The sequence below is a fragment of the Megachile rotundata genome, chromosome 14 (genome assembly GCF_050947335.1).
Source record: "Megachile rotundata isolate GNS110a chromosome 14, iyMegRotu1, whole genome shotgun sequence".
NCBI lineage: Eukaryota > Metazoa > Arthropoda > Insecta > Hymenoptera > Megachilidae > Megachile > Megachile rotundata.
This window is the reverse complement of record NC_134996.1, coordinates 11,613,920-11,640,000: the sequence shown is the minus strand read 5'-3', so window position 1 is coordinate 11,640,000 and position 26,081 is coordinate 11,613,920. Positions and strand designations below refer to the sequence as shown.

At 34.2% G+C, this 26,081-nt stretch overlaps 1 protein-coding gene across 13 annotated transcripts in view; it reads right to left on the bottom strand.

The window, feature by feature from the left end:
• spri (Src homology 2 domain-containing protein sprint) overlaps positions 1-26,081 on the bottom strand; it is a 225,163-nt gene that overhangs the window by 23,282 nt on the left and 175,800 nt on the right. For all 13 annotated transcript variants that reach the window (XM_012294180.2, XM_076539436.1, XM_012294189.2 and 10 more), the window contains 3 exons: positions 11,610-11,733; positions 6,632-6,823; positions 1,882-2,066 (listed from right to left, as the gene is read on the bottom strand). In XM_012294180.2, the coding sequence (XP_012149570.1) occupies positions 1,882-2,066; positions 6,632-6,823; positions 11,610-11,733 (501 nt within the window). The remainder of the gene's footprint in view (positions 1-1,881; positions 2,067-6,631; positions 6,824-11,609; positions 11,734-26,081) is intronic.

Genomic DNA, 26,081 nt, shown 5'->3' with positions numbered 1-26,081 from the left:
ACGGAACATAAAATGGCGGGATCAACTAGTCAGGTTATCGGTAGCCCATAACGTCACGCGTTCGGTAAAACGTTAAACGGTCGGAAACGCTCATGAATCATTAATCGAGCCCATTAAACGCGGAAAAAAACGCAACACAGCACGGATTATCGCGAAAACCGGGGCTTAATAGCGCGTTCGCGCTTTCCAGCGTCGCCTAAATTATCTCCCGCCACGATTAAACGCTCGACTTTCACCTCGGTCGGCTCGCTGAGTTTATATCGTACCACGTCACTTCCGTGACGGAGAAGTTTGATAAATTAAGCTACAGGGAACGTTCAGCTTCATCTTCGTGACACCTGCTCGCGGTACACGGTAGTCGGCTTAATTATCAAGGCGTCACTCTTCATAATTCTTGAAATAACGTTATCTATCATTTTTTCGACTCTAATTATGACGAATCGGATTTAGCAATTTTTTGGAGGGCTGGGGGATTCTGGTTATTTTGGTGGGTGAGTGATTTTGGGTATTTGGGGGGTTTGGGATTTTTAGGAATTTTTGGGGTGGGTAATTTTTAGAATTTTGTGGGGAGGGTAGAGTTTAGAAGATTTGGAATTTTTTGGGGAGGCATGGTTTAGAATTTTTTTAGGGAGGGGCATAGTTTAGAATTTTTGGAATTTTTGGGGTGGAAAATTTAGAATTTTTAGAATTTTATGGGGTGGATAATTTGGAATTTTTAGAATTTTAAGGGGTGGATAATTTAGAATTTTGATAATTTTAAGGGGTGGATAATTTAGAATTTTTAGAATTTTAAGGGGTAGATAATTTAGAATTTTTAGAATTTTATGGAGTGGATAATTTAGAATTTTGATAATTTTATGGGGTGGATAATTTAGAATTTTTAGAATTGTAAGGGGTGGATAATTTAGGATTTTGATAATTTTAAGGGGTGGATAATTTAGAATTTTGATAATGCTAAGGGGTGGATAATTTAGAATTTTTAGAATATTAAGGGGTGGATAATTTAGAACTTTCAGAATTTTAAGGGGTGGATAATTTAGAATTTTGATAATTTTAAGGGGTGGATAATTTAGAATTTTGATAATTTTTAAAGGGTGGATAATTTAGAATTTTCATAATTTCATGGGGTGAGTAATTTACAATTTTTATAATAGTAATAGGTAGATAATTTAGAATTTGCATAATTTTATGGGGTAAGTAATTTAGAATTTTTATAATTTCAACAGGTGCATAGTTTAGAATTTTTATAACTTTATGGTGTGCATGATTTAAAATTTTTATAATTTTATGGTGTGAGTAATTTAGAATTTTTATAACTGTAATAGGTGCACAATATAGAATTTTTATAATTTAAACAGGTGGATATTTTAGCTTACAAGTCTCATCATAAAAATATTTAAAATATTTCTATTTTTATAAAATTTAATTTTCCCCAAATTTATAAAAATATTATAATAGTAATTTCAGTTTATAAGTCTCCTCATAAGAATATTTAAAATATTTCCATTTTTACGAAATTTAATTTTTCCCAAATTTCTAAAAATAACATAATAGCAATTTCCCCTAAAAATCAATAACTCCAAGAAAAATGTTTCACCCTAACCAAACACCCATCCCAAAATCTTCATATCATATGCAAATACAATGACTCACAAGCAACTTCCTCAAATTATAATTCCAAAGAACGATGATATCATTTTCTTCTAACCCTCGTACAGTATAAAATAAAGAATGTGGAACTTCCTATGTATCTTATAATCTTGTACACATTTCCACATAATGATTTATGGGCCAGCGTTATTAAACCAATAAAATGTAATTACGGAACATGAACATGTACGTAAACGGGAAGAGATGTACGAGTTAATAGAAAGCACTTACCAGCACTGAGAATAGTGGGCGATTAACGAGGGGATGTTGTCGAACCTGTTCTCGCTAGTTTCCAAGCTCAACTTCCCCTTGTTGGCTTGGATCAGGTAGTGTTCGATATATGGCCCTTTTCCGGGGGGCAGTCTTACCGACAGGGCCATCGTGTCGCTCTGACTCGATTGTCGAACCACGAAGTTCTGCAAAAAGATTAAATAAATTCAATTAAAATATTCAAACTTATTTGGAAAATTTAAAAAACATTACTTGAAAGTTTATCAAAAAATTTTGATTTGTAAACTAACAAATTGAGATTGCTATTTATTATAATATTTTATTTAAACCATATACATAAATATTTAAACTCATACATGTATCACAATTCAAGTTTATAAATTTAAAAATTTTTTACTTTGACAAGTTTCACTTTCACAAATTTATTTTTAGAAATTTTTAAATTTGAAGATTGCTCCTTTTTGAATTTTAAAAATTATAAAAAATTGTACTGTTACAAAGTTCTTCATTTTCCTATATTTTACTCCGTAAAACTAAAGCCACTAGTAATTTCGTTTCAACCCCCAAAACAAAGATCACTGTATCCACCATGATTTTCATAGAATTCCACCCCCGCCTCGATACAACCCTCAAACGAACGCAACACAGAGTTTCGAGCAATCACCATCCACGTTTCGCAGCGAAGGGGTGAGTGTCTCGTCTATGCAGAAGTAATTGCGAACGACATTGTTTTTCGGCCCGTGCAATTTGCCAGGGGGTTGAAGGGGGTGTGCGACGATTAACAAAGCTGGAAAACAATGAAGCGGCGGGAAAACAATGCCACCACAATGCCACGGCTCGTTCGCAGCCGTTCTACTGATTACACTGCTCCGTGCAACCCCCTTCCAACCCCTTTCACTTGGCTCCGCGGAAAAAATACACTGTACTCCAACAAAACGTCGGTATTCTCAGACTTGTGCATTTTCTGCTGAAATTGTTGCATGTTTCGAAACCGGGGATGTGTTTTTGTTCGCTGATGTGTGAATGGGGGATGATTTTTTTTAATATTGGTTGGGGATGTTTAGAATTGTTGGATGCTGAGAGATGAGACATTTTTTTGGATGAGAATTTTTTAATTTTAAATACAACTGTAACATTTTTTTATTATGCAAAATTTATTGCAGTATTTGCAATTTTAGATTCATGCTTAAAATTGCAAAATTTAGACTTCCTTCATTTTTGAATTATCAAATTGCAAAAATATAACTTTGTGCATTTGTGAATAATCAGACAGAAAAATTTTCGAACATCCTACGTCTTAAAATTCTCAAACTTTGACATTTTCATTAAATTTTGTTAATTTCCTAAATGAGATGTGTTGTAAATTTTCATACCAAAACAGATTAACATGTAGTAATCTAACGTGTAGTAATCCAGCATGTAGTTATCAGACATGTAATAATCTAATGTGTAGTAATGTAACGCGTAGAATCCTAACGTGTAGTTATCTAGCATGTAATAGTCTAACGCATAGAAACCTATCATGTAGTTGTCTACTGTGTAGTTATCTAACGTGTAGTAATGTAACGCGTAGAAACCCAACGTGTAGTTATCCAATGCGTAGTAATCCAACGCGTAGAAACCCAACGCGTAGAAACCCAACGTGTAGTTATTCAACGTGTAGTAATCTAACGCGTGGAAACCCAACGTGTAGTTATCCAACGTGTAGTAATCTAACGCGTAGAAACTCAACGTGTAGTAATCCAACGCATAGAAACCCAACGCGTAGAAACTCAACGTGTAGTTATCCAACGTGTAGTAATCTAACGCGTAGAAACCCAACGTGTAGTTATCCAACGTGTAGTAATCCAACGCGTAGAAACCCAACGCGTAGAAACTCAACGTGTAGTAATCTAACGCGTAGAAACTCAACGCGTAGAAATCCAACGTGTAGTTATTCAATGCATAGTAATCTAACGCGTGGAAACCCAACGTGTAGTGATCCAACGTGTAGTGATCTAACGCGTAGAAACCTAATTAGACTGCAAACTTCCCAAACACCCTCCATCTCCAAATTCTCAAACTTCCATATTTTCATTAAATTTTGCAAATTTCGTAAATGAGCCTATATTGCAAATTTCCATACCAAGATTAATTAATCAGATCAAACCAAAAACCGATTACGTACAATTCTACAAAAAGAAACTACCCTAACAGTAACTTCCTTCCACAAAAAATAAACGCAGTTTCGTACAAAACCGTCCCACGCGAACGTTCGCAACGTCAGAAAAACGTAGACGGTCGACTTAGGGAGGACTTTTACCAGGCAACCACGCTAACAATGCCACTTGTTATGCGTATTTCCAACCAGATCGCGGTCTGGAATGCCGCCAGAAGCTTAGGCAGTCGTATTTCGTCGGGACACCGTCCGTCGTTTGCATTTACCGCATATTAAGCCGGGGTTGCAGCTTGCCAAATGGTCGATGAGTTCGCAGATACCTTGGCCACGCTCGATCTGGCGGCCATCCGTGAACGATAGCATCGTCGTGATGGCGTAATTCGAAGGCTAATTGTCCCTGCGTGCCCTAAATGTCCCGATCACGAAAGTCTCCGCAAAATTGCTCTCAAGGGTCACAGACACCATTAACGGTTCGCGTGTGTGAGGACTTTAGGTAAGGGCTTTATGAAGTCACATTACAAATGTGACTTAATGGACAGTTTATTTAGTTGTGTTAATAAGTGAAGTTTAAGGTTGAAGTAAAATATGAGGACTTTAAGTAAGAAGCTTTATGAAGTCACATTACAAATGTGACTTAATGGACAGTTTATTTAGTTGTGTTAATAAGTGAAGTTCAAGGTTGAAGTAAAATATGAGGATTTTAAGTATAAAGCTTTATGAAGTCACTTTACAAATGTGACTTAATGGACACTTTATTTAGTTGTGTTAATAAGTGAAGTTCAAGGTTGAAGTGAAATATGAGGATTTTAAGTAAGAAGCTTTATGAAGTCATATTATAAATGTGACTTAATGAACAGTTTATTTAGTTGTGTTAATAAGTGAAGTTCAAGGTTGAAGTAAAATATGAGGATTTTAAGTAAGAAGCTTTATGAAGGCACTTTACAAATGTGACTTAATGGACAGTTTATTTAGTTGTGTTAATAAATGAAGTTCAAGGTTGAAGTAAAATATGAGGACTTTAAGTAAGAAGCTTTATGAAGGCACATTACAAATGTGACTTAATGGACATTTTACTTAGTTGTGTTAATAAGTGAAGTTCAAGGTTGAAGTAAAATATGAGGACTTTAAGTAAGAAGCTTTATGAAGTCACTTTACAAATGTGACTTAATGGACAGTTTATTTAGTTGTGTTAATAAGTGAAGTTCAAGGTTGAAGTAAAATATGAGGACTTTAAGTAAGAAGCTTTATGAAGTCACTTTACAAATGTGACTTAATGAGCATTTTATTTAGTTGTGTTAATAAATGAAGTTCAAGGTTGAAGTAAAATAGGAGGACTTTAAGTAAGAAGCTTTATGAAGGCACATTACAAATGTGACTTAATGGACAGTTTATTTAGTTGTGTTAATAAATGAAGTTCAAGGTTGAAGTAAAATAGGAGGACTTTAAGTAAGAAGCTTTATGAAGTCACTTTACAAATGTGACTTAATGGACAGTTTATTTAGTTGTGTTAATAAGTGAAGTTGATCCAAATTGTCCATTCTCCAAATACGGGGTGCATCTTGAAAATCTTTTGATTTCAATAAAATGCAAGAGAGTTGGCAGTTTTTCCTAGAAATGTACAAAGCAAAAGCGTTCGAATTGCTCGAGTAGCGTGTCAAGAAGTCGGTTCTAAAGCAGATCGATGAGAGGTTCGTGCAGGAGAACCGGGTCAAGATCCTCTCCGAATAGTATCAAGATGGAATCAGGTCTGTGAAGAAGATAAAGGCTGTAGCAGGGTCAAGAGTCTTTATCGAAAGGCTCGAAAACGAGATCAAGATAAAGGCTTATGAAAAATTAAAGACTTAGACAAGATGTAACGACAGAGATCGGGTCAAGTGTCTTTGCAACGGAGATTGATCAAGATCCACTTGAGCAGGCTCTGAACTTAATCAGAACCATCAAATCAATTACTAAAATCGACGATTAAAATCCACGATTAAAATCGAGGAATAAAATCAAAGAATAAAATTAAGGAATAAAATCAAGGAACAAAATCAAGGAACAAAATCAAGGAATGAAATCAAGGAATAAAATCAAGGAATAAAATCAACGAATAAAATCAACGAATAAAATCAGCAAATAAAAACAACAAATAAAATCAACGAATAAAAATAGTGAATAAAATCAACGAATAAAATCAATGAATAAAATCAGCGAATAAAATCAAGGAATAAAATCAACAAATAAAATCAACGAATAAAATCAGCGAATAAAATCAACGAATAAAATCAGCGAATAAAATCAACGAATAAAATCAGCGAATAAAATCAACGATATTAATAATTAAATTAATATTGCAACAAACTCTAATTTTGCTCTTTGATGTTCCAACAAATTTTTTATTAGGAAGAAGGAATATTTTATGTGAAGGAATATGATTTGAAAACGGGGTCTTGGTAGGTGAAATCATCGCGTGAGAAAATCCAGAGCGGAAAGTGTCGGAGAATTTTCCAGGAGGCTACGCTTTTAAGCCCCTTACCAGAAAGAAAAGTTAGAGAGCCGGCCATGCTCGCAATTTTCTTACGCCTAATCGATTCGTTGGAGTGCACTCACCCCTTCCTCTTTGCCTTGCAACAAGTGGAAAGCACCGGCCCTTTGGATGCCAGGAAGGAACCAGATCGGATGAGAGCGTATAAGCCTCTCGATCAGAGTGATGTCACAGGCGACCTCGCTGCCAGAATCTTCTGTGGTGCCCGAAGATCCAGCAGAGGTGGCCGAACCTTCTGAGGATAGCGACTCCTCGCTCTGAAATTAGAAAATTCGATGTTATATTCTTTTTTAGTATAGAACATATTGAAGTACAAGGTACAATCACAAGATGAAGTACAAGGTCTTTATAAATTTTTGGAGAAAGGGGTTGATCATTTTTGTGGGTTAGGTTGTCTAAATTTGGAATTTGGTTCCTCAAATTCCAAATTTCCCAAATTCCAAATTCTCCAAATTCCAAATTCCCCAAATTCCAAATTCTCCAAATTCCAAATACCCCAAATTCCAAATCCCCCAAATTCTAAATTTCCCTAATTCCAAATTCCCCAAATTCCAAATTCCCCAAATTCCAAATTCCCCAAATTCCAAATTCTCCAAATTTCAAATTCCCCAAATTCCAAATACTCCAAATTTCAAATTCCCCAAATTCCAAATTCCCCAAATTCCAAATTCTCTAAATTCCAAATTCCCCAAATTCCAAATATCCCAAATTTCAAATTCCCCAAATTCGAAATACCCCAAATTCCAAATACCCCAAATTCCAAATACCCCAAATTCCACTCTCCCCAAATTCCAAATTCCCCAAATTCCAAATTCCCCAAATTCCAAATTCCCCAAATTCCAAATATCCAAAATTCCAAATTCTCCAAATTTCAAATTCCCCAAATTCCAAATATCCCAAATTCCAAATCCCCCAAATTCCAAATCCCCCAAATTCCAAATCCCCCAAATTCCAAATTTCCCAAATTACAAATTCCCCAAATTCCAACTCCCCCAAATTCCAAATTCCCCAAATCCCTAAATTCCCAAATTACCCAAGTTTAAGATTGAAGCTTATTGGAGGGTGAGTATTATAGTAATAATAATTAGGGGCTTGTCATAATTCTTCAATCACTATGCAAGGATCATAATAGCATTTTAATAAGTAAGGATTGTTGTAATACTTCAATAGCTATGGTAAGATGATAATAAAATTTTAATAATTTATTAAGGGTTGTAATGATATTTTCTGAACGAAGGAGGGTGAGTTGTAATAACATTTTGAGAGGAGAGAATGGGTCGCAATATTATTCTAACAATTATGGGTGGTTTGTAATAATATTTCAATAATGACGACTAATATCTGAACAATTAAGTGGTTGTTTACAATGTCACTTCATAAATCATTAATCACAATATTTCAATACCATGTTGCTCACAATAATCCATTTCTTTATAACAAGAAAAATTGTCACAATTAAAATTCTGAATATTTTTAATTTTATCCAAGCTACATCTTCACCCCAAATTTTCCAACCCCATCTTTAAAATTCAATTAATAAATTCCCTTAAAAATATTTCAAAGATATTTTAATCTCCATAATTTATACTCTATAAACCATAAAAGATATTGAACAGCATACATAATTTAACAGAGTACATAAGAAAAAGAACGAGGGTGTAAAATGAGAAAAAGATTAAAGGATGACTAAATAAACGACGGTCGAGAATTGGCTGCAAATTGAGATAACCAGTGAACCCATTCTCGACGTGTTATAATGCCGCATTAGAGTATATTGTGTGACGATCGAGCAGGATTTACACCCCCATGGAATTACGGCTTAAGGGAGCAAAATTTCCATATTCGTTGGGCGATTGTAAATCGTGTGACTTTGTCTACTCGTTTACGAACTGTGGTCAGAATTGGCTAGCAAACGGCTTAACGCCACACAAAAAGGAACGTGGGGTTCGAGATTAAGCAATGGATTGGAATTAACGGGACTAACTGGCTGGAGGTGTTCTGGGGAAATTATACCAAATGTTTCCCTTTTGGGGATGCGGAATATATGTGCCTTGTATCTTTTATTGGGAATTTACTAATTTTTTTATTGCAAGGTTTGCAGATTTTTAGATTTGTAGATTTGTAGATTTGTAGGCTTGATAATTTCCTGGAAGTCGTAGGGTAGATCTGAAATTCCCTAGTTTTCATTTTGTGAAATTTTCTAAATTTTTTCATTTGGACACTTAAACTTGGAATTTAAGAATTGTCGTATTTCCAAATTCCCCAAATCCGTAAATTTCCAAATTCCACATTCCCGCAATTCCAAATTCCCCCAATTCCAAATTCCCCAAATTCCAAATTCCCCAAATTCCAAATTCCCCAAATTCCAAATTCCCCCAATTCCAAATTCCCCAAATTCCACTCTTCCCAAATTCTCAATTCCCCAAATTCCAGATTCCTCAAATTCCAGATTCCCCAAATTCCAAATTCCCCAAATTCCAAGTTCCCCAAATTCCACATTTCCCAAATTCCAAATTCCCCAAATTCTAAATTCCCCAAATTCCAGATTCCCCAAATTCCAGATTCCCCAAATTCCAAATTCCCCAAATTCCAGATTCCCCAAATTCCAGATTCCCCAAATTCCAAATTCCCCAAATTCCAAGTTCCCCAAATTCCACATTTCCCAAATTCCAAATTCCCCAAATTCCAAATTCCCCAAATCCTAAATTCCCCAAATTCCAAATTCCCCAAATCCTAAATTCCCCAAATTCCAAATTCCTCAAATTCCAAATTCCCCAAATCCCCCAAATCCCCCAAATCCCTAAATCCCCAAATTACCCAAATTACCCAAATTCCCCAAATTCCTAAATTTCAAAACCCTAAAATTCCCAAATATCCCCAAACTTCCCAACTCCTCAATGTCTCCCAACTTTCACAATTTTACGTATTCAAACACACATCAATCGCAATAATCGACCGTGCACGTTTAAATCCAGCAATTAAATCGTCGCTGATTACACGGAAGTCCCCCTAATTTTTCTTTTTCCCTTGTTTCCCATCGAGCTGACGAAGCTTATGCAAACTCTACCGTGGATAATCGTCAAACGATTAGCCGCAAAATAGCAAATCGTCACAGGAAGCGCGTTTCACCTACCTTCACCATTCCTGTCTGACAAAGCGCGTTTTCTCTCTGTTGATCGATGCTGATCGATTGGATATCTACCTCCTCCTTCCTCTTTTTTCGTAACTTTTTTTTTCCACGATTCGTCAGTCGCCCGAGTCGCGTCAATGAAAACGATAGAGACCAACGATATCCGTTTCGCGCGACCCTTTTCACACTTTTTACCAGCGGGATTTAGGGGGATCCTGGGATTATTTGAAACTGGTGAAAGGTGGGAAGAACCTTAATCGATGCCTGATTTGATTTATTTCTTTTGTATGGACGCGTTCGTTTACCGTTTATTGATTATCTGCAGTTTCGAGATTGCAATTGCTATAATACTGAAATTCATTTGTTCATTACTGTATTATTCACTGTATTTTATTACTAACATTGTAACTAGATTAACTATCCTAGATAAAGATCTAGAGAAGTTTCTTTATCTTATAGTGTTTTAGTTTGAACTATAGCAATTTTAAATATTTTGTGTTGAGCTGTTCATAGATTATGTAGAGTAAGATTTATTACTATAATATTTGTTATATAATCTATTTTCTAAAATTCCAAGGAGATTTGTTACAACACACACCTAGGGAACTAAAACTTTCTACTCGTCTCTTTCTCTAATTCCCCTACAACAACCACGAGTATTTTTTCCCTACATATCCTTGGGGTTGGGTTATTTTCCCCTCTTATACATCAAAGGACTTTCACACATTCTATCCCATTTTCATACCAAAAACCCTAAAACCCCGGATTTTCCCTAGATTCTTCTCGAACACTAGGGATGAATTCCTAACTAATCCCTAGAGAAAATTCCTAGGGGAGAGAGAAATCCATGTTTAATTCCCTAGTGTCTCTTTTCCCATGTCTATCATAGAATGTACGAAATCCTACAGCAACCTTGATACTCTAAAATCCCCAGAAATACACTTTTTGCCCTACAAATTCCTGAAGTTCCTATTATATATCCCTATTTAATTAATGTAGCAAACCTAATTATCGAGAAAAAACGGTGAAAAAACACCCTTCCCCTAATTTTTTCTTGGCAGACCTCCAAGCGGTCTCCCATCCCATCATGGGACCGCCACACACTGTCCCTTGACGTCGAAGATCACACGAGACTACACATCCTCCGAACCTACCGATGCCTACATTTTATTTTTTATTAATAAACAAGTTTATCTCTCCGTTAAATTTGCAAATATATCATAAAAAAATAATGTACTACACATTTTCGATTTTTCCCATACCACCATTTCTCCAGCAAGTGGGGTACGATTGGGGGGTTCGAAGAGGATTTGCAAAGGGGTTCACCGCGTGCCAGAGTTTCGAGTGTAATTTAATTTGAAATGCAGACTGACACACAACGGCATTTCGGGTTAAACGGATTAAACGAGGACGTGCAACGCGTGCTGAACACCCTTGCAGCTAATTGCGAATCCCTTAATTGCTCGCCGCAGAAAGTATTCCGTTAGGGTTGCGATTTTCCAATGATTCGATGCTTTCAACGTTTTACTGGAGGGCTAAATTATGATGTGTGCTATTCATCCCCTATTATTGATGTATATAATACATTTTCATGTACTGTTCTTACAAATTCCTAAAAATTCATTCATACATTTTTGTCTACGACATTTTTGAATTTTTTTTTCTGTATTTTTATAAATAAATAAATACATTTTTTAATTTATTTCTATAAGCAAATTGGCTATTTATTTTTATAAGCAATTTTTGATGTACTAAGAAAGTTTGGATGTGAAGTTTGCAATGTGAAGTCATTTTAGCAAACCAAAATTTCAGCATTTGTTCAAATAATCATTTTGAAATCTTGATCTGTGTAATGTGGAGGGTGTATATGTTTTGGTGTATAAATTTTAGATTGAGAGGATGATGAGACTCACCTGTACATGATGTAGCTGCGTAAGCTGATGATGCTGAAGCGGATTTGGCGGAGGCGTACTAGGTGAGCTGACAACCTGAACGGTTCCATGCTGCTGCAGATACGGTTCCAGGAAGACGTCGCTCCTGTAACAAAGAGAAAACGGAGCGTTCTGTTTAGTCACCTTTCGCTAATTAACCGCCCGTTCGAATTTCTAGAGACAAATTAGGCAACTTCGAGATGCTTTCACGTGGTTAGCGTGTCAATTAATGCTCTCGACTACAAGCCTTCGCAACGAAGCAAATTTTTATGCTAAACATTTATCATTTCACTTATATGACACTTAATTATTTCACAAAACAAATACATTATGCAACAAGAAACATTAACAGATATTTAATGTAGCAATATGTTTACATTGTAACATTTGCAATTTTTATTATAAATATGGGAGTTCATAGAAATGTAGACAAATATTGTTTATAAAAATATTCACAAATTTTGTAGATATTTAATGTAGTAATATTTCATGTTTACATTGTAAAATTTGCAATTTTTATTATAAATATAGGAGTTCATAGAAATGTAGACAAATATTGTTTATAAAAATATTCACAAATTTTGCAGATATTTAATGTAGTAATATTTCATGTTTACATTGTAACATTTGCAATTTTTATTATAAATATAGGAGTTCATAGAAATATAAACAAATGTTTATACAAATATTTACAAATTTTGCAGATATTTAATGTAGCAAGAATATTTCATGTTTTCATTGTAACAAGTAACATTTGCAATTTTTATTATGAACACAGGAGTTTATAAAAATATACACAAATATTGTTTATAAAAATATTTACAAATTTTCCAAGGTAATTAATAATTCAAAAACCAGTCACAAATATTTCACAGCACTCCTTTATTATTAATCCCATTCAATAGAAACATAAAACCAAAAATGAAAAGTCAACCTTTCTGCCAAATCTCAATTTCCCCTCGAAAATCGCTTTCGAGTATCAAAAGCGTAATAATCAGTGCGTCAAACGAGATTCAAGCAGCTTCGGAAGGCGGGTTTCTTCCGTTTCATTTACCGTGAAAGCGAAACAGCCACGAGAATCGTTTCGAATCGTAGGAAGAAGGTCGTGAAGGAAGAAGAGGTACAAAAGTGGTTGGAACCATCCAATTCGGTGTTGTGAAGCTACGCTGTATAGGAGAACCGCTGGTTCTCGTTACCTACGCTCCGTTTCAGAGCACTCTTGTACAGGTAATCGCTTAGAAACTCGCAGATAAATTTTCCGTAGCGTACTGAAGTACCTACTCCATGTAACAGGACAATGTAGCTTTGTAAACAGGGATCTCTACGCTAACTGATGTAATTTCCGTCGGGTTGAGCAGAAATCGCGAGACAAGTTTCAACGTAGGAATTTATATGGCGTGGTTATATACCGGGAGGCCAATTTAGAGGTTAGGTTATTGGTAAATGTCAGGGTTTATTCAAAGAGCCTGCAAATTATAAATTTCAAACGGTTATTTAATTATTTAGGTAGCTAGTTAAATATTTTTTAAAGTTTTACTTAAATTAGATATTAATAAAAATTCTAAAAATATCAAAAATTTCCAAATTTGTCAGAATACTTAAAATATCAAAAATTTGTAATATTTCAAAGTTCCCCACATTTGTCAAAATTCTCAAAATATCCAAAATTTGTAATATTTTAAAGTTCTCCAAATTTGTCAAAATTCTTAAAATATCAAAAACTTGTGATATTTTAAAGTTCCTCAAATTTGTCAAAATTCTTAAAATATCAAAAATTTGTGATATTTTAAAGTTCCTCAAATTTGTCAAAATTCTTAAAATATCAAAAATTTGTAATATTTCAAAGTTCCCAAAATTTCCATAATTTCTAAAATGTCAAAAATTTCTGAAGTGTAAAAATTTCCAAAATTCCCAAACTTCCTAAAAGAACACAAATTTCTAAATCCCCAAGTTCTCAAATTTATCAATCCCTATATTGCCAGTAACTAACGCGTAGAAACCTGACGTGTAATTATCTAACATGTAATAATCTAACGTGTAGTAAACTAACGCGTAGGAACCTTACGTGTAGTTATCTAACATGTAATAATTTAATGCGTAGAAATCTAAGGTGTAGTGAACTAACGCGTGGTAATCTACCGAGTAGTTATCTAACATGTAATAATCTAATACGTAGAAACCTAACGTGTAGTTATCTAACGCGTGGTAATCTAACGAGTAGTAATCTAACGTGTAGTAATCTAACACGTAGAAACCTTACGCGTAGTTATCTAACATGTAATAATCTAACGCGTAGAAACCTAGCGTGCAGTTATCTAACGCGTAATAATCTAACGCGCATTAATCTAACGTGTAGTAATCCAACGCTACACAAGTTAATCTAACGCAGCACAGTATGTTTCAACACAGAATTAGAAACATCCTCATTAGAATAAAAAATGTGCCCAGGGCTTTTTCGTTCGAGGCAGTCGACCTCATCACGAACCAGGTCATAAACAAATTGGTGGAACGCTCGGAAGAATGAAAAAGGAAAACAAAATGGAAGGTTTGTATTCGAGGCGTGCTCGTAAAAAGAGGTCATTAGGGAGACTTTTGGGACTCTAATGAGAGCATTAATTAAGTACAGCGTCGTTTGGATGGGCTTCGGAACGCTTTACACGAGTAAGGATTATCGGTATAATTAGCGGATACTCGAGACATCGTTAATTCAACGTTAATTCCGCGATCTCGTCGCGAATGCTTGATATGCAATTATTTGTACGACTTAATGGCGTCTTGGAGATTACTTTAGATTCTCTGCAATCTTGCACTAAGAAACATTTCGTTTTAATGTTCATTTCGTTTCAAATACTAAATTGTAAGACTTATAATTATTTTTACACAATGAGTTATAATAATTGTAACTCAAAATCATATTAAATTTTAAAGTGTTCAGTTGTGTTAAAATTGCAAAAACAAAGTACCTATTTTAACTTGAAAGCATCAAATGATATGAAACAATAATTATAACTCAATATATTAAATTTTAAAGTGTCTATTAAAATTGTAAGAATAAATTGCCAGGGCCCATTTTAACTTGAAAGCATCAAATGGTATTATTTCGAGCAAACTTTGTCGCTATCCCTCGTTGAATATCGAAGCAGAGGGGCGTTGACGTATGCAAAGTTGTTGGCTGCCACCCCCAACCACCCTTGTGTGTTCTGCACTTTATTGTCCTCTGCGTTTGACAGATGAACGGTCTGTCTCGGACCTTGTCTCGACTCTCAGGACCGTATACTACTCTGCTCCATCGATTAAAGCAACTCTCGTGAAATTTGGGAAACATTTTATCCCCTGGTGTCAACTATTCAACTTCCATCTAATTTTGTGCTGCGTCCAAAATTAAATCATTCACAAATTTTAGTCAACGTGGTTATTAATTTTACTGATTTGGTTGTTAGATAAAATTGGGTAATAATTTGGATGTCAAATTTCAATACTATTCATTTTATATGTATACATTTGTATGTGTTATTCGATATATGTCTGTTATTCTACATATGTGTGTTATTTTACATATGTGTTCAATATATTTGCATGGATATTCCAATGATCATATTTAATATAATTGCTTCTTGATTAACATTTTAACTCACTCACATTGTGTTCTACAAAGTTCTTTAGTAATATCCTGCGTCGTAACGTCCTGCGTCATAATATCCTGCGCCATAACGTCCTGCGTCATAATGTCCGCGTCCCAATGTCCCCAATACCCTTTCAGAACCTCATTCATAAATTTTTAGCAAACGAGATGTCAACAGTGTTCGAACTCGATGACAGCCGACATAAATCATCGTTGAAAAATGTCTCCCTCGAAGCGATATGAGAGACGAATTGTTTCGTCGCGACGTATCGATCGCACTCGGACGTCATTGACTAATTTCGCTGCGCGGATTAATTGACTGCTCGAAGAGTTTTCGCTGGGTCGCACGTGGCGGCTGGTTTCCGGTGTATCGATTTAATTAGACGGGAAACATGCAACCGAATATAAACCCTCGAAAATTGAGAGAGTTCCGTGACCTCTGACCCGCGTCGAGAGCAATGAATCGAATAATGATTCAACGATTTGGGGTACGAATAGGACCCGTGGGGCATGTATCAATTCTTATCATCAGTGTTTGTGGTTCATCGAATTTTTAAGTGGGTTAAGGGTTGTTAAACATACTTTTATTTATCGTTTTATGATAGTATATACTTTATAGATATTTTAGATAGATATTTTATTATTAGAGTTTGTATGTAGAGTTTTAAGTTGTGGATGGATATTGTAGATGAAATGTTTTGGATTTAGAATATTAGCTCTTGTAAATTATCCCATTGTTTTAAATATATAACTCTTGAAATAAGTACGATTTCTATATCATTTTAGGTTAATATTATACTTAATATCATACTTGGTATCATACTTGATATCGTACTTGATATTACACTTAATATCATACATGATATTATACTTGATATTATACTTAATATCATATTTCATATTATACTTGATATTATACTTGATATTATACTTAATATAATACTTGATATTGTACTTGATATCATACTTGATATCATACTTCATATTATACTTGATATCATACTTCATATTATACTTGATATCATACTTCATATTATATTTGATAACATACTTCATATTATATTTGATATCATACTTGATATTATACTTAATATCATACTTGATATTATACTTAATATCATACTTGATATCATACTTCATATTATACTTGATATCATACTTCATATTATACTTGATATCATACTTGATATCATACTTAATATCATACTTTATATCATATTTAATATCATACATAATATCATACTTGATATCATATTTAATATCATACTCAATATCATACTTGATATTATACTTAATATCATACTTGATATCATACTTGATATTACACTTGATATCATACTTCATATTATACTTGATATCATACTTCATATTATACTTGATATCATACTTCATATTATATTTGATAACATACTTCATATTATATTTGATATCATACTTGATATTATACTTAATATCATACTTGATATCATACTTCATATTATACTTAATATCATACTTGATATTATACTTGATATCATACTTCATATTATACTTGATATCATACTTCATATTATACTTGATATCATACTTCATATTATACTTTATATCATACTTCATATTATACTTGATATCATACTTCATATCATACTTGATATCATACTTCATATTATACTTAATATCATACTTGATATTATACTTAATATCATACTTAATATCATACTTTATATCATATTTAATATCATACATAATATCATACTTCATATTATACTTGATATCATACTTCATATTATACTTGATATCATACTTGATATCATACTTCATATTATACTTAATATCATACTTGATATTATACTTAATATCATACTTGATATCATACTTAATATCATACTTTATATCATATTTAATATCATACATAATATCATACTTGATATCATATTTAATATCATACATAATATCATACTTGATATCATATTTAATATCATACATAATATCATACTCGACATCATATTTCATATCATACATAATATCATACTTTCTATCATACTTATTATCACATTTGCTATCACACAATGAATATATCATATTTAATATAACACAATCATTACGTAGATAATCAAATAATTCTTCCCAACTAAAAAAGTATCTTTTACCCCAAGTTCTCAGTACAAGAACCTGTCAAAGAAGTTCATAAAGTCGTAAAACTCATCCGCATTATTATAGAATCTCTTAAAAGCAGGGAATGCACCCTAACTGCAGACTGGCTACAATTAGCCAGCCCCGTGCAGCGAATTAACATCTCGAGACGGCGAAACTCATAAAAAGAAGGACGTAAAAGGAGCGAACTTCCCATACGTTCCTCGCCTCCCCTTTGAGACACCCTTGCCACTCCTTTGAGACGCTCTCCGCGTGTCTGCAAGCTCTGGATGCAACGCTCGTTAATACGTAAAAATCCCTTTTTACCCTTCGCGAGGTCGGCGCTGGACCACCACGTGTTGAGAACCTTCAGTCGTCATGGCAACCCCCGTCCGATCCTCGCAGACGTCCATGGCACCACCGTGTTCCGGTCGAATCAGGAACGTAACTTCCGCTTTGCTGGCCCTTTGTTATTTTCGACCGGTTGCTCGCGCAATTCGGACGTCTTCTGCAACCCCCTGCAAAGGGTTGCCTGCACTTTCTTTTCTTTGGTAATCTCTTTTAGTTTCTGGGCAACTTTGGGGTGTTGCGAGGCTCTTTGGGATGTTGCGAGACTTTTTCGGATGAGGGAAATTGTTTGTTAAGGTGTTGGGGTGGCTTTGATTATTTGGTGACATTTTCTGTGCTGGTATTTTTTATTTGTAATTTGTTGCTTGGAAGTTTGATGACATTTTCTGTGCTGGTATTTTTAATTTATAAATTGTAGCATGGAAGAAGGGTTTGTCTACATAAAAGGTCTGACACCTCGTCATTTTGTACTTCATCACAAACTTCATCTTCAACAATCGGTGCCTATAAAATTTATTAGCATAGCTAAATTTTGGGATCATGAATGACATGATTCACTGATATGAAATAACTTGAAAGTTCAACATTCCTCCGATATAATTCGATTAGGTCGCCAATATTGAATCACAGCCAACAGGGACTATTCTTGCGAAACCTTGAATTCTAGCCAATGAGGGCAAGACACCTGAATACCCAGCGGTCTCCATCGAAAGAACATTTCTATTTCGTCAATGAAAATTCCTATGAAAACGAAACGTTTAGGTAATTTCCTTTCTTTATCGCTTAAACGATTACTTAATTAGCTTGAAATAATCGAGCGCAAACTTTCCATCGACAGGCAAAAAATTAGCTAGAAAGCATCTAATGGCGTTGAGTCACGAGAAACGGTTTCATGCTCGACGTGAGAGGAAAAGGGAATTAGAAATGTCGATTACGATGATCGTTGACCGGAAAAATATGCAATATCCCTTTTAAACGTCAAGTGCATTCTCTGGTGCGTGGAAGATAGATTATAGTTGAATTGGCGGTATAAATCTTTTTAACCTTCATTATCGGTAAAGACTGTGTACAGAAATACTTGAAACTATGTACATAAATATCGTATACAGTGTCATATCATATAATGATACTGTAATCATATCGTATGATATGTATTATATGTATCATATAAATAATATCAGTACCTACCATATATATCATATAAATAATATCAGTATCATACCAGTATTATACCAGTATCATATCAGTACCATATCAGTACCATATCAGCATCATATGAGTATCATATGAGTATCATATTAGTACCATATGAGTACCACATGAGTATCATATGAGTATCATATCAGTATCATATGAGTATTATATCAGTATCATATCAGCATCATATATATCATATAAATAATATCAGTATCATATATATCATATAAATATCATATACTGAACTTAATGTCTAATTGATTTTATTTAATAATTAAGTGGATGTTTATGTGAATTTGATAATAAATTTTATGTTCAAGTGAATTTGGTTAATCATACTTGATGTCTAAGGGATTTTACTTAATACTGAATTCGATGCCTAGTTAAAATTGATGAATAATTAATTTGATGCATAGTGAACTTGTTTAATATTCAATTTGATGCATAGCGAATTTGTTTAATATTCAATTTGATGTCCAAGTGAATTTGCTTAAAAATAATTTTGACATGTACTGAAGTTGTTTAAAAATAAACTTGAAGTCCAGAAATTTAATTTGATGTCTAAGTGAATTTCCTAAAAAATAATTTTGACATCCACTGAATTTGTTTAAAAATAAATTGCAGCCCAGAAATTTAGTTTGATGTCTAAGTGAATTTCCTTAAAAATAATTTTGACATCCACTGAATTTGTTTAAAAATAAACTTGAAGTCCAGAAATTTACTTCGATGTCCAAGTGAATTTCCTTAAAAATAATTTTGACATCCACTGAATTTAAAAATAAACTTGCAGCCCAGAAATTAAGTTTGACACCGAATTATCACCCCAATAAATTTCAAACACGTATTCTAAACCCACATCTGTTTCCAACACTGTCATTTCTTCAATCATCCTGCATCTCATAAATTCTTCAACCCACATATTTCTCTACACTTCTAATTACAAACATAGAAATCCAGCATAACATTACCAGTGCTCTCATCTGATCGTACTTTCTCTTCTATTTAATCTGTGGATATCCAGAATACACGTTACAAGGTATAATCAAATCGTTTAATTAATTTCAGCAATACACGGGATGTAATTTTATATGTGGAACACAGTTGCAAACATATCTTTTTTTTTGCCTTCTCACTTTCTCCCGTTTCCACAGCAATGGCGTTTTGCATGAAAATTATCGTGTGTCGTTTCTTTTCTTTCAGACCTCGTTGCGACATGCTTTTCGCGTACCCGATACTCAGATAACATTCATAGTCAGATTGCAACACCTGTGCGAGATGCGGGCAAGGTTGATTATACATTTTTTTACACGAGAATTAATTCCATGAATATTCATTAAGGTTTTAATTACTGTTCAGAAAAATTTTGATTCGGTAAAACTTGCTGTGGTTCAATTGTTAAAATTCTACTTTAATGTTGCTTGTTACTATTGTTACTGATGATGTTTATTAAAATTTGTATAATTGCTTTGGAATTTTATTAACATATTTTATTATTCATTTCAATATTTGAATAATATATTCTATCACTTTAATTGCTAGTAATTAATAATTAATATCTAATGAAATTGATTTGTATAATTACTTTTGAATTTTAATAACATATTTTATTATTCATTTCAATATTTAAAATAATATATTCTACTACTGTAATTGCTAGTAATTAATAATTAATATTTAATGAAATTGATTTGTATAATTACTTTTGAATTTTAATAACATATTTTATTATTCATTTCAATATTTGAATAATATATTCTATCACTTTAATTGCTAGTAATTAATAATTAATATCTAATGAAATTGATTTGTATAATTACTTTTGAATTTTAATAACATATTTTATTATTCATTTCAATATTTAAAATAATATATTCTATCACATTAATTACTAGTAATTAATAATTAATATTTTATGAAATTGATTTGTATAATTGCTTTTGAATTTTAATAACATATTTTATTATTCACTGCAACATTTAAATAATTTATTCTGTTACTTTAATTGCTGTTATAAATAATTCATATATTAGTTAAAAATGATTTACACAATTTAAGGATAAAATATTTTCTTTCAATAAATATTGAAGATTAAACTAAACACGTCTACAAATAAAATTAATATAAATGTGAACAATATAAACAATATTAAATTATCAATTAAATTTTTAATTTTCCAAAGTACATTATATATTTTAAAAAAATTACAAAAATTAAAAATGACGTCCCTCAACAGAATTTTAATAAACAACTTCATCTCTCAACTTATTAATTATGATTTAATACATCTGTTAATACACTAAATAACAGAAAATACAATAACTCATTCTACCTCCAAGAAGCAAACACGTAGAAATGAATTTCACAAACAACTCCCCGCCATAAAGAGCCATAAATCCCCTCGAATTTCCCGCCATAAATAAAATCGACGACAACAGTCGCCATAATTCGTGAACCGACTGTTTGCTAGGAAAAAGTTTCTATTAGTTAAACTTCCTAACCGAGTTATCAGCACTCTGGGATTCGCGTGTCTCATCGGTGGAGATTAAATCGACCGGAAGTGGCGTCCTCCTTCGAGGTATTGGCGGAAGCCATTCCCCCATTTCGCGAAGACGATTAATTTCCCTCCGGAACGAGCAAAACGCGATCCAATTTCGAGAAAAAAAGGAACGTGGGTATCTATGTACGTCTGAACGACCACCCTTGCACATTCGACTGTTTTCCTCGCCATTGAGATTGCACATGAGATTTTCCGCTAAATTGCGGACCATTGTCTTCCGCGGACAATGGTTGCAGGAAAAGCTGCATGTAGTCTTCGTAACCGTTATGATGATTCGACAAATTTTAGTGTGTTGGTCTTTCATGGGAAATTAGGTCTCTTATAGAAAATTAATTCTTTTGTGAAAAATTTTTGTTTACAATTTTTATAGGTTTGGAGAGTTGGGAGATTTGGAGGAAGTATTAGTTATAATTCTCTAAATTACTAAATTTGTAAATTTGAAAATTTGATAATTCCACATTTATGTCTTTGTGAACCTAAAAATATCTAAGCTTGTAAATTATCAAATTATTTCTGAATTGCTAAATTTTTAAACCTTGCTATCCTTAAATAACAATACCTAATACCTTATAAAAATACCCAAGACAATCCTTAAGTAACAATACCTAATACCTTATAAAAATACCCCAGACAATCCCTAAGTAACAAATCCTAATACCTTCCAATACCTAAGCAACAATCTTTAAATCCTTAAAGTTCTAATACTCCTATTTTCTCGTCATCTAATAACATTTTCGCGAAGAAAAGGCAAGCTTCAAAGAAAAAGCGACCGGGAACTGCGCTATTAGTCTTAATACAACAGAGAGCTTCCTTGGAGAGCTTTGTTTCTTCCTAACACGATGGTTCCTGACAAGCTCGTTACTCCACGCTAAAAAGACAAGTTAGATGTGCTGGACAGAGAATTTCTGACCAATTTCTCAAAGCTCCATTTCTTATTCAGGACGCTTTAATCCATCAAGATTCTATCTATTCGCTGTAATTAATTTTCTGAATTGTAAAAGTAATTTTACATGAAATTCTAAGGTGGTATTTTCAAGCTTTTAATGTATAGACTGCTACACTGAAGCTTTTGAAAATTGTAGTCAATGGTGTTTTCATTTTTAATAAATTTTGTTATATTTATTTTATGTAAATTCATGTAATGTGACCATTTTCAAGCTTTTAATATATAGACTGCTACACTGAAGCTTTTGAAAATTGCAGTCAATGGTGTTTTCATTTTTAATAAATTTTGTTATATTTATTTTATATAAATTCATGTAATGTGACCATTTTCAAGCATTTAATATATAGATTGTCATTCTGGAGCTTTTGAAAATTGCAGACAATGATGTTTTCATTTTTAATAAATCTTGTTATATTTATTTTATATAAATTCATGTAATGTATCTTTGAATGGGAAAGTGAACAAATTTTTAATAATATACAGATTGTATCAGTATAGTAATTGTGCCACCCACATAAGATAGCTTGATAGTATCTAGGTGACGTCCATTTTGTGGGTGACGCCGCCATCTTGTGGATAACGCCGCCATCTTGGTTCGTAACAAACCGTACGTCACATGCTCTAATTGAATGAAGGTTTAATATTCGTTGAGTGATCAGATAGACATGATAAAACAGGAGAGGATGAGGAAGAAGTGAAGCAAGAGGAATAAAATATCAAATCTTCTTAATGAAAATTCTAATAATCAATATTAATCGTAATACAGTCGGAGTTAGAGATTGGACGCCATCTTGGTTTGCTACAGACCCAGTTTCCAACGTCATATTTTTGATAAATGTTTAATATTCCTTGAGTGACCAGATAAATATAATAAAACAGAAGAAGAAGGGGAAGAAGAGAAGCAAGATTAATAAAATATCAAACCTCCTCAGTGAAAATTCTAGTAATTAGTGTTAATCCTAATACAGTTGGAGATGGAGGCTCGACGCCATTTTGGACCGTAACAAATCTACTTTCCAACGCCACATTCTTGACACAGATGAATGTTCAATACTTGTTGAGTGACCAGATAAACATGATAAAACAGAAGAAGAGGAAGAAGAAAAGCAAATTAAAATATCAAATCTTCTCAGTGAAAATCGTAATAATCAGTGCTAATCTTAATACAGTTAGAGACTCGACGCCATCTTGGTTCGCAACAAACCCAGTTTCCGTCGCATTCTTGACACGAATGAAATCGTCGAGTACCCAAGTAAACGAAAGAACACCAAGAGTCTAAAGAAAACAGCGAATCTCAGTTTAATCCTAATAGTCGCCATCTTGCACCCTAAAACCCAGTTTCCAATGTCGCATTCCCGACACGGATGAATGTCTAATGCCCGTCGAGTGGGCAGGTAAACGTCAACACGAAATAGAAGAAGAGGAAGAAGAGCAGGAAGAGGCATAGTATGAAGAGGAAGAAAAAGGTATGCCAAAGCTCGACTAGCGTGCATCAGCCTATCCAATTTCTCGTGGAAACCGAAGCCAAAGAGCGACTCTTGGGTTACACGCTGGGAGCAGCAAAGTGGTCTTAAGTTACTTGGTGTAACACGCGACACTTTGCTCGCTAAGTACCTCCACGCTCTGTTTCGGTTGTTCTGCTTGTCTCGCTGACGTCACCCGGTATATTGTACTACTGGACAACGGAAAATCGAGTTTAGGGTGGTCCGGGGACTCTTGTATACCATTCATGCCTTTATGCTGCTGGACACGATGTGGCTGCTTTTAGGGCGAGTTTCGGGGAGTTTACATGTCATTGTGGAGTTATGAATATTGAAGTAACTTAATTATTCAAATGAAGGTTAGATAGAAAATTTTGTGATGACCAAATTATTCAATTTGTGAGATCTTAGTTTTGAGGACTGAAGTCCTCAACTGTAAAATGGAATAAGTTCAATAAAATTAAAAAGTTAAAAAACCTTTTTATATAAAGCAGAATAAAATAAAATAGAAAGAGAATGAAACAAATGGAAAATAAAATAAAAAAGAAAGAGAATGAAACAAATAGAAAATAAAATAAAATAGAAAGAGAATGAAACAAATGTAAAATAAAATAAAATAAAATAGAGAATGAAATAAACAGGAAATAAAATAAAATGGGAAAGATGTATGGTGTGTTTGTCAAACAAGTAGTATGGTTCACTAGGGACAAACATTCGACGAAGGATACACCTATTCCATTTCTGCAAATTGCTCGGTTCAGACGCGCCCTGCCAAATACGGTAATTAAAGGGTACATAATTGCAGAACCCCGGAATGGTCTGTGATCAAAGGTGAATCGTTTGCCCTTTTCTGTCCATCCGACGTCACCGCGCATATTGGGCTTCCGTGTAAAGCATTCCACAGTGAATCCGCACGAGGGCTCACGGAAATTGGCATTATGCTACCGGTTTCCTGTCTGTCGGCGAAAATTCAGACAAATTCTCGACCTCACTTACGATAAAACGACCAATTCTGCTTTATCGTTTTCCTTCTCCTTTTTCAGTTTCCTCCGGTATGTGGAAAATGAATGAAAAGAAATGAAATCGTTTTGTTATCTTCCCGTTGGGTTCATTTCTTTGTTGTGGAGATAAATGGAGGAAGGGAATTGTTAGGGAATTGTAACGTTGAGTAATTCTGGATTTTGTGGGTGTGTGGTGGGTCAGATTTGAAGTATTTGAATTATTCAGCGAGTGGCTATATAACGCGAGGTGATTATAATAAGTGGAGATATGCGTGAAGTTCACAGTGTGCTGAGATAAGGATGCGTGGTGATATAACGCGTGGAGATAAGAATGCGTGGTGATATAACGCGTGGTAATTCAATGTGTGGCGATATAACGCGAGGAGATAAGAATGCGTGGCAATACAACGCAAGGTAATTCCACGCGTGGCGATACAACGCGAGGTAATTCCACGCGTGGCGATACAACGCGTAGAAATAAGAATACGTGGCGATACAATGCGTGGTAATTCAACGCGTGGCGATACAACGCGAGGTAATTCCACGCATGGCGATACAACGCGAGGTAATTCCACGCGTGGCGATACAACGCGTAGAAATAAGAATACGTGGCGATACAATGCGTGGTAATTCAACGCGTGGCGATACAACGCGAGGTAATTCCACGCGTGGCGATACAACGCGAGGTAATTCCACGCGTGGCGATACAACGCGTAGAAATAAGAATACGTGGCGATACAATGCGTGGTAATTCAACGCGTGGCGATACAACGCGAGGTAATTCCACGCGTGGCGATACAACGCGAGGTAATTCCACGCGTGGCGATACAACGCGTAGCAATACTAACGCGTAGAAATAACAACGCGTAGAGTTAACAACGCATAGAGAGTTAACAACGCGTCGAAATAAGAATACGTGACGATACAACGCGTGGTAATTCAACGCATGGCAATACAACGCGTGGTAATTCAACGCGTGGCAATATCAACGCATAGAGATACCAATGCGTGGCAATACAACGCGTGGTAACATAACACTTAGCAATACTCAATATTTCACCAATAAACATCTCAATTACCCTTCCCACAGCTCTCTCCACATTATTATTTCACACAACCCGAAAATGATGTATGTGCTCCTCAAGACAAAATCCCCTAAGCTTTATCGACGTTTGTAATTATTAATTATT